The sequence below is a fragment of the Ursus americanus genome, chromosome 13, assembly GCF_024610735.1.
Source record: "Ursus americanus isolate L20-20 chromosome 13, mUrsAme1.1.p, whole genome shotgun sequence".
NCBI lineage: Eukaryota > Metazoa > Chordata > Mammalia > Carnivora > Ursidae > Ursus > Ursus americanus.
The window spans coordinates 52,635,869-52,650,117 of NC_142139.1; the positions used below are offsets into that span (position 1 = coordinate 52,635,869).

The 14,249-nt window shown below is 36.0% G+C and overlaps 1 protein-coding gene across 1 annotated transcript in view; it reads left to right on the top strand.

Annotated features, from left to right (window-relative positions):
• TLL1 (tolloid like 1) overlaps positions 1-14,249 on the top strand; it is a 202,162-nt gene that overhangs the window by 170,221 nt on the left and 17,692 nt on the right. The window contains exons 17-18 of the mRNA XM_045798693.2: positions 4,990-5,115; positions 7,703-7,830. Of these exons, the coding sequence (XP_045654649.1) occupies positions 4,990-5,115; positions 7,703-7,830 (254 nt within the window). The remainder of the gene's footprint in view (positions 1-4,989; positions 5,116-7,702; positions 7,831-14,249) is intronic.

Consider the following 14,249-nt stretch of genomic DNA (forward strand, 5'->3'; position numbering starts at 1 on the left):
TACATGATAGTGAAACCAAACAATTTTGTACGATTGTGCATTTGAACACAAGTATGAGAATCTGCACCGGTATAGGTGATCCAGCTTATTTATTTTAGGTGGTTAAGCAAGGTTAACTGTATTCTACTCAGGACAAACTTATTTAAATGGGTCAAAATTAAAGGAAATATTAGTAGGGTTTTATGCATGTAAAAATGGCAATATTTGGCAAAGATGATTTTTTAAAAAACATTAATTCTAACATTCCTTATTTGAAAAGAATATAACACATGACTTCGGCAATGAGAGTTGAACATTCGCTCTTCTTTAGGCAACCATGGATTGGTAAGAATTAATTAGGGTGAATATTAGCGAATTTGGAGAATAAACCTCATTTAGGAGCGGCGTCTCTCACCGATCTAGTACTGGAGGACCTAGCGACTTGCTCAGTGGCAAAAATGGAAGAGAACCCAGCTTTCCTGACTCCCAGTTTATTTCTGTCTGTAACAAATGTAGGAGTCAGATAAAATGATCTGTGTGATTTCCCTACCTGTAATTCAAGTGATTTCATCTCACCGTCTTCGGCTGTGTGCAGTTACTTCCTCACATCTTTCCTCCTGTACACCATCTCTCTAGTGGAACGCTTGCCCAACCCCATATTATCCCAAGAAAACTGTAAATGTTAATGTAATCGATTTCAAATAATTAAACAATTAAAACTTTCCTATGATTTTGACAAGTTTTCATTATTACAATGATATTGAAATATTTCCGTGTTTTGAAAGGAGCAAATTGTCTTTGTTGTAGCTCCGAGTAGAGTTTATTAGTGCCGGTTTTTTTCCTTGAGTTTTTATTTAAATTCCAGTTAGTTAACGTACAGTGTAATATTAGTTTGTTAGTGCTGTTTTGAAGATGATTATTTATTGTTAGGTTTGTGTTGAAACTTGCATGTGTATGCAGGAGTGGGAGTAGATCTGTTTATTTTATCTTTTGTCATTTCATGTGAGTATATCTGCTCGTATATGTTTCTGGTCTGGTGCATGGACCCTTTGCTTTTTTTTCCCTACAGACAAGGAAGTTTTCTGCAAAGAGAAAATTTTTATTTTTGAATCTTGCAAGAATTTGATACAGGTTGCCACTTCAGTTCCATCCAGTATGTATTATTCATAGACTGATGGCTTCTGATAGTCTCAGAGATACTCTGCAGGCCTCTGATGGGAAAATGCCACCTCCTTCTTTCCTAATAATGGACCTTTCCTTTATCTAACATGAAGCAATGGAAAGCAGATATGTCCATTCCAAAGAAGGAGGCTAATTTCCATCTGCAGAAAATAAATGTTTTATTTCTACTCAGCAAAACATTTGTTTCTCTAACTAATAAAAATTATTTTAAAATTTTTGTGCCTACAGTATGAAAATACTGGAAAATTTCAAGTGAGTTATTGATAGAATTCTCAAATATTAAATTTATTATGCAGACATTCTAAGAAATCTTTAAAACTGCATCATCCTCTGTTCTCTCTTTTGGATTTTCATTGTTCAAAATATTTGTAGTTTATAGGTCCTAAGAGAAAAAGGGAAAGAAAATGAAAACATAATCATGTTTGCTAATAGCTTTTTTCTCTAGGTTGATGACTTTCATTCATGAGAAGTCCAGAATATATTTGTGGACTTTGTCTTTTGTGATGTTGCTATTTTTCATCAACAAATCTTTAGAAATCACATTCACTTTAATTAGAATAGTTTATTTACTTCTATTAAAACAAGTATCTAAAAAAATAAAACAAATATTTTTAAAATAACCACACTGTATTCACTGCTTCCTAGATGACTTAAAATATTAATTGAAATAAATAGCTTTCTTTGTCTGCATGATGTAAATTGTGTGCATAATTTTAAGTGTTCCACTGTTTACTGAAATTTTCTCTTTTCATATGATTATTTGACATATGCAGGCACAGTTTTATATGTTACTTTGCTGGGCATGATAACTTTCCTCTGCTGCTTTTAGTTGCTGTTTGCATTAGTCCAGTTTTGAATTTTAGCTAAACTCTAGTTTAATATATGTATAGAATATACATATTCTATACACAGAATATATGTATAGAATATACATATTAATATATGTATAGAATATACATAGTCACAAGTGTATTGTGATTACTCTTAATTTTCATGTGACATTGATTATATTAGGCACCGTCAGATGTGGGGATGAAGGCAGGAAACACCAATCAATGGGGAAGAAAGTACTGTGGATACTTAGACAATAATGATTGTATAAAATCGCCTTCTTTTTCTACCCCCTTCTTTTTCCTCTAAAGATTATTTTAAAATTATTAATTATTTTTCCCAAACAACAGAAAAATGAATAATTGGCTACAAAAAACTACTATGCAATGTAATCATTTTCACTTTCAACTTTATTTCTCTTTAGTTACCATTACCACAGCTATTATGGTAATATTATGTTCTAATATTATTCTATCATAATACATTCTGTCAAATCTAAAGAAAATAATTCTTCCTAGAAATATAACCTAGTGGCTTGAGATTTCCACTAGAATGACGTTTAAGTGTTAGAAATATTTTATGTTCTGGAATTGTTTTGATTATAAAATAACTATGGACTTAAGAATGCATGGAATAATAACTTGGGTTCATGTTTGTATTTTAACATTTTTGCATTGCTCATGAATGGCAATCCAAACAGGTCCAGATACCAGGATGATCCCGGCAGTCCCTGCCACCTTTGGTTCCCTGAGCACTTAATCTGTTTACCAGTCAATTGCAAATGTGAACTCATTTTCTCTAAACTAATTGGCTTACAGTTGTTAGATTTCCAATGAACTCTCAGAAGTCTGGTTGACCTATAGTATAACTAAAGTTCAGTCTCTCAGGTGTTATTTTAAGATCATCAAACATTCATTATATAAACATTTTCATAGGAAATATGTAACTATTTCAGTGTAAGTAATTCTGGCAGAGAAATTTTTAATTGGTTATTGCCATTTAACAAAGAAAGTGTATTTCTATATCCACTCATGAGAATATATTTTTTTCTGAAGCATCTTAACTAAAGTGTCTCTGGAAAGTTACATTAACAAATTTAATGAATTAATAAATTAATAAATTTAAATCATTTACTGCTTGACTGTCTGAATTGGAAAATACCAGTGGCTGACACCACCAGGGTAAGAAGTATGGCCTACCATCCACCCATTCTGCATAAGTCATTCATAACTCATATACTATTAATTTTCTATATTCTCACTGTTGACACAATTAAAGGAACAGGGCTTTGAAATGATTATAAATTTCCCTCAAATTAATTTTACAAGGCTACTTCTGTATTCTGAATTTTTTTTTTTTAAGATTTTATTTATTTATTCAACAGAGATAGAGACAGCCAGCGAGAGAGGGAACACAAGCAGGGGGAGTGGGAGAGGAAGAAGCAGGCTCACAGTGGAGGAGCCTGATATGGGGCTCGATCCCACAACGCCAGGATCACGCCCCGAGCCAAAGGCAGACGCTTAAGCGCTGTGCCACCCAGGCGCCCCTGTATTCTGATTTCTTATGCATGTTGATGCTCTTTTAGAGAATAGTTTTCCTTCTTCTACTTTTATCTTGCTTAGGCTACGTAGTAAGTAATAAAAGTGTAATGGAAGTGTTAAAGGTATACATAAATCACAGATGTATTGGTTCTGATTCTTTCGAACTTTGGGACTGCCTGTATGCATTTGGAGTATTCTGATATTGCCAATACACAAATATATCCCAGAAGCATGTGTGTCCTCTGTCATGTAATCAATCTCCAAAAGTGGAAAAATAGATGCATCCTTAAAAATTACTATCAGATTCTTCTATAAAAATGCTTTTCCTGAACCCATCTCCATAGAGTGAATATTGATTTGATAAAAAGGCAAAAAAAAGCAAAAATAGCTTTAGCTATTTAGCGATTTAGCTGTGTGCCACTGTGAGCTCACAAATTGTTACTGGAAAAATCAGTTGACAGTATAAATTTTGAATTCAGCCAACCTCTGATGACTGTCATGTGTCCTTTTTGTTCTCTATGCTGTGGGAGTGATGAAAGTCTGAGTGATGTGTCATCATCTATGTGTGTCAGGAGCAATCTGCCAGTTTTGACTTTAATGGACAAGCCAGCCATGGAATGACAGCTGAGTGACACAGTACGGTGGCTGATGCCTCTCCCTGGATTGACTGCTGCTAATCTAGTTTGGCTTTTTTCCCTGTAGTGAATTTATTGGCTATTTCTTAAAGCTCATATTTCCTATTCTAACCTTTACTTCTAGCACACTAAAAGCCTTTTCAGGGAATTACTTATTAATAAACTGCTGGAGTAGATTTGTTTCAAATATATAAATTAAGTTACTTCTTTAGGATAATCTAATGATGCCTTTTTCTGTCTTGGACAGTTATGAAGTGTTCAGATTCATTAGTGCTAACCATAACAGCAAAGTTAACAACAACAACAAAAAAATCAACTGCAGTAGTCATACTGAGTGATTTTTTAAAAAGTGATTATACACAGATTTTGGAACCTTGTTTAGCCTCTGTCTCTACACCATGGCTAATATATTGAAGGATTTCCCTGTACTTAAATGCCAGTTCTTGCATTTATTCAAACTACTCACAATTTAAAATTTATTTTAAAAAATTGGCAATAAATGTGTAGGATTAGTTGGAAAAAGATCCATTCATTTCCTGTCTCCTACTCAGAACTCCTACCCCAGCACAGGAGTGAAAGAGGCTACACGTTGTCATCCTAGAGCCAGTAGTCTTAGAAACTCAATTCATGGTACAAGGCGCCAAGCTAAACAAGGAGTGGGTAAAACTAAGACACTATAAATTTGGGGGGTTTTGTTTCATGCAAAGAAAGCTGTGACTTAGTTTACCCTTTGCCAGTGTTAACCACAACTATAAGACTGTCTTTTGACACGCTTTGTTTCTAAAGCTACTTACTAAACTGTGGGGTTATCTTTTTGCTAGACAAAGACGAATGCTCTAAGGATAATGGCGGGTGTCAACATGAGTGTGTCAACACAATGGGAAGCTACATGTGTCAGTGCCGTAATGGATTTGTGCTGCATGAAAATAAACATGACTGCAAGGAAGGTATGGAGGAGTGTTCTTTTCTCGACAACATCTAGACTTTCATGTAGCTTGGGTAAAGCACTGCTTCCATATCAATGAGTTATATCGTTGTTGACTATTCAAATGTCAAAAAAAAAAAATATGTGCGGTGTTCAGAGATCCAAGGCATACAATTGGAAACCTCATAGTACCTAAAGTTTCTGCACTTCACACATGGGTGGCATTAGAATAACTTTGTGTAATAGACATCAAAGTGGCTATGATGCCATCTGGCAGCCAGAAAAGCACCACGTTATCCCTAGGTTCTTGTAGAACAGACCCTATAACAGTCTCCATATTTAAACTTGACTTCTGCTAAATGTTTTGCATTTGGTTTAATTTCCCTCCCCAGAATATCTCATATATGTGCTACACGAGTGATGGCACTTTAAATACCAAGAGTATCAAATTCAAATGCCTACCAGAGGAAAGACATTTGAAAATGGTAGACACTGTGCCATTTAAAGTTCTAAGTCATGGGTTTGGCCAGAAAAAAAAAAAAAGGAGCATTCTAATAGCACAATAGTAGACTCTCAGTTTTTGGCCCTGAGGCCTTATAATATTCTGACTTCATAAAAACAGTTATCTTTATCTCCTTAGCCAGTTTGAGGTAGATGGGAACAAGAAATACTCAGTTCTTATTTCATCCTTTGAGGATCTGCTTCTGAATTTTCTACTTAAATTGGATTTGTGCCCATTTTGAAAAAATTACTATGGCAGATTTTATAACTTCAGTTATTAGCATGCGTAGATTGGTAGGTCTGTGGCTAGAATCACAGTTAGATAGCAACTCTTCGTATGAACATTGGAATAGTACACAATATCCTGAAGTGACCCTTGTTCCATTCGGTTCCTTTCAAATATTGTCACATGTCAGGGTTTTGTTATTTTTTCTTTTCTATTTTTTCATTGAGCCAATGATATTGCTCAGAATCATATGCAAGCAGGGTATTTTTTGTTTTTGTTTTTACTTTCTTATAGGAGGATAAACCCATGAGGACTCTGATATTTGAAACTTAGTACAGTATTCTGTTAAATCAACAGGCTGGGAATAGTCCAGTTATCTTGCAGCTATAGAAGATAATTCAGAGAAAAATGAGACAAATTTTGTAGAGTATGCATATATCCTGTGACTCACAAGTAACAAATATAAGTTAGGTATCTTAATTCTCTGTTTATAACAGTACATATTTTCAAGAAAGGATTTCATAAGAAACTTGCTTTTCGATAGATTATCCCTAATAAGGCTCATTTTTACTGCCAGTAAAGGTTTCGGATATTCTTTTACCTCTGCTATGGTATGGACACCTTCTACAGTTCAGTAGTGAGCCTCTTGGCTTTGCTCTGTAGGCTATTTCCAGATCCTGGAGACTCCATATTTCATATGGCAAAGCAAGGACAGGGATAATGGAACTTAGAAAACCATTAGGATCTGGATTCTAAGACTTGCTACATGATCCTATGTTGTTTGAAAGGAGCTGAATTTCTTCTCTTTTTTTGTATTCCTATGTTGGGAATTCAAATCTCCCTATGGAAACCTATCACAGTTCAGAGAAAGCTCTAGTAGTAAGGAATGTAACAACAACACATTTATGTTGGGCACATACCCGTATTGCATAATCCTGCAGTGTAACAGGTGTCTTGTCCATATAGTGAAGAATCGCCCCAAAGAGATTTCTTGGAAAATTTCAGAGAATTAGTTGTGTTGTAGAATGGGATACATAATACACAGCAAATAATTCCCAGTCTAAACTAGGATGGGCAGCGTGCTGCTTCATAAGTTACAGGCAATGGACAGAGCCTGAGGATATTAAATATGTTTTTTACATTAAACATTTTTGAAATTGTATATGTATAATGTGGAATAGCCTCCTTTAAGTTAAGGTAATTTTAATTGTGAAAAACCTAAAAGAAATTTCATGTTAATTGAATGAAATAGCCTTCACTATTACTTTAGAAGCTGTTTCCATGGCTAGTAGCTGTTCACTTATTTTTCCCCTTAGTGCTGCGTTTTACTTTGATAAAATTAGGGTTAATTTACTTTAACAGCTAAAATTATGGTTTAGGTATTCAAGTGTTTACTTTAAGGGTGAGAGAAAATGTAAATACATGATCCATAAAATGGCTTATGATGTTAATTAGCTGTAAATGATGTTTCTGCTAATGGAAAAATATGAATTGAAAATGGCATAGTTCATTGATTATCATTGGTGGCATTGCTTTATATATTTTGCACATGCCAAGTGTTGATATCCTTGATTGCCAATATATGTTGCTCTGTTAAAATCTGAGCTTTCGGATCCAGCAATTTAAACTAGTCCATTTTCTTTTAGGAATTTATCTAATTCATTGTAAACAATTTCATGTGGGAACGAAAACAAGCATTGCCTGATTATGATCAGCAACATGTTTGCCAAAGCAGATGACTGTGATAACAGAGACTGGAGGGGTGATTAGTTAGTATTCAGGAAAATCTTTCAGCAGCACAGGGGGCAAATAGGCTACTTTCTTGCTAAACCAATCCTGGGCTAGATTTCCACACTGATTGATATTATTGTTATTGGCACAGCTGAGTGTGAACAGAAGATCCACAGTCCAAATGGCCTCATCACCAGCCCCAACTGGCCAGACAAGTACCCAAGCAGGAAGGAATGCACATGGGAAATCAGTACCACTCCTGGCCACCGAATCAAATTAGTAAGTGAGCTCGTCCTTCTTCTTTCTGTTAAGCTAACTGCCCTAGTCTTTCGTGGCCAGCACATGGAAATAAAATGAATGTTTATATAATTGAATTGAATTAGCGGGCAGCTGGAAAAGATTTTCTTTCTTATGCTTTCCTACTTACACTAAACAAATCCTTGATTTCCTAGATCAAGATGACAGTAATGGCAGCCATGTAGTTCTCATATGGTATTCTTATCCTAGATGCTTTAAAAGGAATTATCAAAGTTACTGCAAAACAGTAGGCTCTACTTCCTAACATGTTATTGGTCATAATGTTTCCAAGTGGGGAAAATAAAGGAAGGAACAAAAAATCATCTGAAATTCAGCAAAAAAGAAATAAAATAACTATTTGCATAAACACAACATAGTACTGGTTGTGTCAATTCTATATACCTCATATACAAAATGTATGTATTTTTAATAAAACAGTGTTGTCTTGTAACGACAAGTCATTTTTACATAACATAGCTGCCTTCCTTAGATGGATACTGGTATCCTTAGACTTCCCCTAAATTCAAAGACGAATGTAATGTTTGTCCTTCCTCCTGTGTTCTTTGTCTTGCATTCTGTCCTGATCATCTGGTAATATGTATTAAGCTTCATTACAGGCTGCAGAGCACTTGAAGAGTCTAATGTAAGGAAATAATCATAAGAATATAGAAATTTTAACAATTTCCCATAACATGCTATTGTCAAAAGCAGGAGGGAATGCCAGCCAGTCAGGCTCAGGACAGTCTAGTGGCACCATAATAAAGGACAAGACATTGTCTTGAGAAGGAGACTACCATTCTACATATGGTAGCTTACTGGACCAGTCCAGCCATTAGGTTAATTTTAAAACTTTTTTGTTAACCTTTCTTTTCCGTGAATTTGGTGGGGCAGGGGAGAAGCATTACTTATATGTGGCATTATTATAAAAAAATTAGAGAAAGTTACCAAGACATTCATAGCCATCTTATGGAGGTTTTTTGCAATCACTGTATTTGTAAAATATCCATAAATGACTTTCCAAACAGAGACATCAATTTATTTCAGCCACTCTCTGGAAAGATGCTAGATGGTAAGATGACAGTATTGTGGGAACGTGATTATTTGCCAGTCCTGTCCAAGGTCCTGATTGAGAGGACCATTCTAAAGCTAATGGGCTGTGTTCTTTTCAGCAGTGCAGTTAGGTAAAGAATTTGGAAAACCAGATTTTCTGAGGACATTGTTTTTTGTAGATCCACATTTTGTCTGCTACTACATTCCTTCTGCCTGAAGACAGATTCCTTTTATATTTTGTGTAGGGTATGTCTGTGTAGTATCAATTTTTAAGGATATTTTTATTGGGTATAAAATTGTAGGATGACAATTTTATTTTCTTGTCTATACTTTAAACACTGATGCCATTATTTTCTGGCTTTCATGGTTTCTCATAAGCCTCTTATAAATCCTATATTTATTCCTTTTTTTTTCCTATTGCTATTTTCAACATTTTTTTTATCAGAAGTTTGAATATATTGTATCTAGGTGTGTGTGTGTTTAGAATTTTGTGGGATTTATTCTTCTCAAAATTCTCTGAATTTCTTGCATCTGTATTATGATGTTTGTTAGGAATTTCTGAAAATTCTCTGCCATTATTTCCTCACAAAATTCTTTTTTATTATTGTCTCTCTTTCCCTTCTGGGATTCAAATTACACATATGCCAGATTGTTTTATATTATACCGTAACTCTTGGATACTCTGTTAATTTTTTGTCACTCTTCTTGAGTCTAAGTTTACATAAATTTCTGTAGACCTATCTTCAAGTTCAGTGATTGTTTCTTTGGCTGTCTTGAGTCTCCTGATGAACTTGTTAACACATTCTTTATCCCTCTTACCATGTTTTTTTATTTCTAGCATTTTAATGACTCATTATGATAGCTTTCATGTTTATTAGTTTGCTTGGGTTGCCGTAAAAAAATACCATAGATTCAGTGGCTAAAACAAAAAATATATATATATTTTCTTACAGTTTTAGAGGCTAGAAGTTCAAGATCAAGGTGCTCTCAGGGTTGGTGTCTGTTAATGCCTCATTTCCTGGCTTATAAATGGCTACTTTGTTTTTATATACTCACATGGCCATTCTTCTGTGTGTTCACAGACAGAGTAAGCTCTGGTGTCTCCTCATCTTCTTACAAGGACATGAGCCCTATGGGACCGGTCACCTGTATGACCTCATTTAATTTTAATTACCTCCCTAACAGCCCTATCCCCAAATACATTCACACTGTGGGTTAGGGATTCAATGTATGAATTTTGGGAGTACACAATTCAGTCCATAACATCATCTCTTTGCTGAAATTTCCCATCTGTTTGCATGTTGTCTGTATTTTTACTAGAATTTATTTTATTTTATTTTTTTAATTCAAGTTAGTTAATATATAGTGCATTATTAGTTTCAAGGGTAGAATTTAGTGATTCATCAGTTGCATATAACACCCAGTGCTCATTACATCAAATGCCCTCCTTAATGCCCATCACCGTTACCCCATCCCTCACCCACCTCCCCTCCAGCAACCCTCAGTTTGTTTCCTGTAGTTAAGTCTCTTATGGTTTGCCTCTCTCTCTTGGTTTTTATCTTATTTTTCCTTCCCTTCCCCTATGTTCATCAGTTTTGTTTCTTAAATCACACATACAGGTGAAATCATATGGTATTTACCTTTTTCTGATTTATTTTGCTTAGCATAATACTCTTTAGTTCTGTCCACATCATTGCAAATGGCAAGATTTCATTCTTTTTAATGGCTCAGTTATATTCCACTGTATATGAATACCACATCTTTATCCATTCATCCATCGATGGGCATCTGAGCTCTTTCCATATTTTGGCTATTGTGGACAGTGCTGCTATAAACATTGTTGTGCGGGTGCCCCTTCAAATCACTATGCTTGGGTCCTTTGAATAAATACCTAGTAGTGTAATTGCTGGATCTTAGAGTTCTATTTTTTAACTTTTTGAGAAACCTCCATACTGTTCTCCAGAATAGCTGCACCAGTTTGCATTCCCACCAACAGTGTATGAGGGTTCCCCTTTCTCAGCATCCTTGCTAACATTTGTTGTTAATTTTAGCCATTCGGACCAGTGTGAGATGGTATCTCACTGTGGTTTTGATTTGTATTTACCTGGTGATGAGTGATGTGGAGCATTTTTTCATGTGTCTGTTAGCTATTTGTATGTCTTCTTTGGGGAAGTATGTTTTCATGTCTTCTGCCCATTTCTTGACTGGATTTTTTATTTTTTGGATGTTGAGTTTGATAAGTTGTTTATAGATTTTGGATACTAGCCCTTTATCTGTTGTCATTTGCAAGTATCTTTTCCCATTCCATAGGTTGCCTCTTAGTTTTGTTGATTATTTCCTTTGCTGTGCAAAATTTTTATCCTGATGAAGTCCCAATAGTTCATTTTTGCTTTTGTTTTCCTTGCCTCTGGAGACATGTCTAGCCAGAAGTTGCTGTGGCCAAGGTCAAAGAGGTTGCTGCCTGTGTTCTCCTCTAGGATTTTCATGGATTTCTGTCTCACACTTAGGTCTTTATCCATTTTAGATTTATTTTTTTTGTACAGTATAAGAAAGTGGTCCTTTACTATCATCTTTAGCATAATAATCATAGTTACTTGATTTTATTTTATTTTTTAAAGAGAGAGTATGTGAACAGGGGTGGGGTCAGAAAGAGAGGGAGAGAGAGAATCTCAGGCAGGTTCCATGCCCAGCGCAGAGCCTGACATGGGGCTTGATCTCACAACCCCGAGATCATGACCTGAGCTGAAATCAAGAGTCGGACACTTAACTGACTGAGCCAGCTGGGTGCCCCAATCATAATCACTTTAAATTCCATCTCATAGTTTAAACATAGGGGTTATGTCTGAGTCTGTTCTATTTATAATTTTCTGTTTTAGTAGTATGTTTTTTTCATTTTCCTTGCCTTTTGCACGTTATGTAATTTTTTATTAAATACCCGACATTATGTGGGTAACAGTGGAGACTTTATGTCTGGAAGTGGACACATCTCTTCTGAGGCTGTTAGCACATGTGTGTGTATGGGAGTGGACATTGTTGAGGAAATATCTAGTTAATAAAGCTGAGTTTGGGTCTTCTTGTTCCTATGATGACCTTCAGTGCACCATTGGCCTTGAATTCCTTTTTCTTAAATTGGAGGCTGGGATTTCAGTGACATTTCACAATGTTTACTTTATCTTTAGCTTCCCTGTTCATCTCCACCATGAGCTATTTTCCTCTCCACACTTTGCCCTCACCAGTGGAAGACTGCAGTTTCTTCTTACTTGGTGCTTGTTGCTCCGGTGGCAAGGACAAGGTGTTCACTATTGTCCTGGTACAGCTTGCACCTTAGGCCCTGATGGTTTAGGTCTCAGAGATGTTCTTTCTCAGTGGTCCTGTGTCTTTCCTCTGTGGCATCCAAACTCCATCTTATATTTCTGGTTGGTCTTCCATGAGTTTCTTGTCCCTTCTATGGTGGTAGCAGACCTCTACGGTTCTTGCTGTAGGAACCTGTGACCAGTCCTTCTCCAGAGGCAGACGTGGTTTATTGTGGGGTATTGTTGTTGTTGTTGTTTTGCCTTTTGCCTGGCATCTGTATCTTTGCCCTGGCAGTGACAGGGTTTTCTTTCCCTCTTCCAGGAGCTTAAGGTTTGTTTTCTAGAGAAAGGTTGAATCAGGGCTTCATATTTTTCTCACAAGAGTGACCACTTCGCTCCTCCAAGCCTGTAACACTGAAGAAGGTATGCGACTTTCTCCTGCTCTGCCCACGATTTTTCTCATGAGCAGGAGATTGGGATCCAGGGAGAAGAGCCTGCAAGTGGGTGTTAACACCCCCTGTGGCTGCAGCTCCCAGGGGATTCTGTACTCTTACTCTAGTCCACACCTGACCTCTACCAGTTTATTAAAAATTATAGCTGAGTACTTCTTACCTCATTGTATGGCACCCAGCATCTCTTCCTTCCATGGCCTGCCACTGGTGAAAGGTGCTTGTGTCCCATCTCTCCTTAGAGGGGGCTGAGATTCAGTGCATTTCAAAATACTTGGATTTTGAAAGATTCAGCTCTTTGATGTGTTCAGCAAAGTTGTGATTTTTAAAGTTTACATGGGTTTTCCTTGTTGTTGGGGTAGAAATGCCACTAGTTCCAGAAGTCTATATCCATGGAAAAGTAAAACTACTGATATACCCCAATATTTTATTCTTCCTTAGTTCTATGTTTTTCGGCTTATTGAACTCCCCTTCCAACTCTAGGACAGTCTGTTCCTTCACAAATTGCAAGCTTTAATTTTCATGCAAATATTCCACTTGAAGTTCAGGACAGAAAGCGTGTCTTTCAACAGTGGTCATGCTTGCTAGTATCCTAAGAAGGAAATTCTCAGAATGAAAACAAAAGCTTTAGGCAAATATTGATCTTTGGGTATTTGATTTTGTGATCTTTGTGGGAAGTGGTTACAGCCTAAGCCGTAGGCTTTCTCAAATATTAGCATGCATCAGAATTACCTGGAAGGCTTGTTAAAACACACATCACTGTGAACCCCAAAGTTTCTAAATTGAAACATAATACTGATTCCCACTTTCTTATCCCATTAATCATGGGTTCATATAAAATCTGACTCTCAATACACTCTAAGAGTTAGGATCACTGGAAAGTGTGTCATAACATTAGCTGCCAACTTTAAGTGATATTTCAGTTCTGTATTTTTTAATTCTTACCATTTCAATGTTGTAGCTTATGTCTACTGTCATTGTCTCCCTGCTTGTTAATGTAACTGCCGACTAATCTTATCTACTTTAAGACTGAAATTTTTAAAATCTTGAAGATTTTTTTGTATATTCTTTCATATACTTTTCTGATGCATGCTCTGATCTTTATTAAACCTTGGAATACTATCTTCATATAACTGTGATAAGCTAGAGAGCTGGGATCCAGAGAGCCTGGGAGTGTCCTTTAAAAGGGATCCATTCTCAGATAGGCACTCTCTCATACGTAATTCCACAAATAAAAATATATATGTTCTCAAGTTTTCCATTTCTTGAGAGAGTTCTTCAAATAATAAAATGCAGCTTGACTGGGCACATCTCATACCTCACAAAACTGTGCTTCGACTAAACAGCACTAAAAACTAATGTGTGTATAGTGCCTAATGGCTTCAAAGTGGTATCATGCATATTATCTCAAGTTGGTATCACAAATGACACTTACAGATAAGGAAGCTGTCCCAGGCAGTTTAGGTAAGTTGGAGAGTTTATAAAGCTGGTAGGAGTCTAAATACATTCGAGCCCAAGATTCTCTCTCTACATTTTATCTGATTTTTTTATTTTAGCATCCTGCATCCATAATGGCTGTGCATGTGCACATACACAGTAATTTAAATGG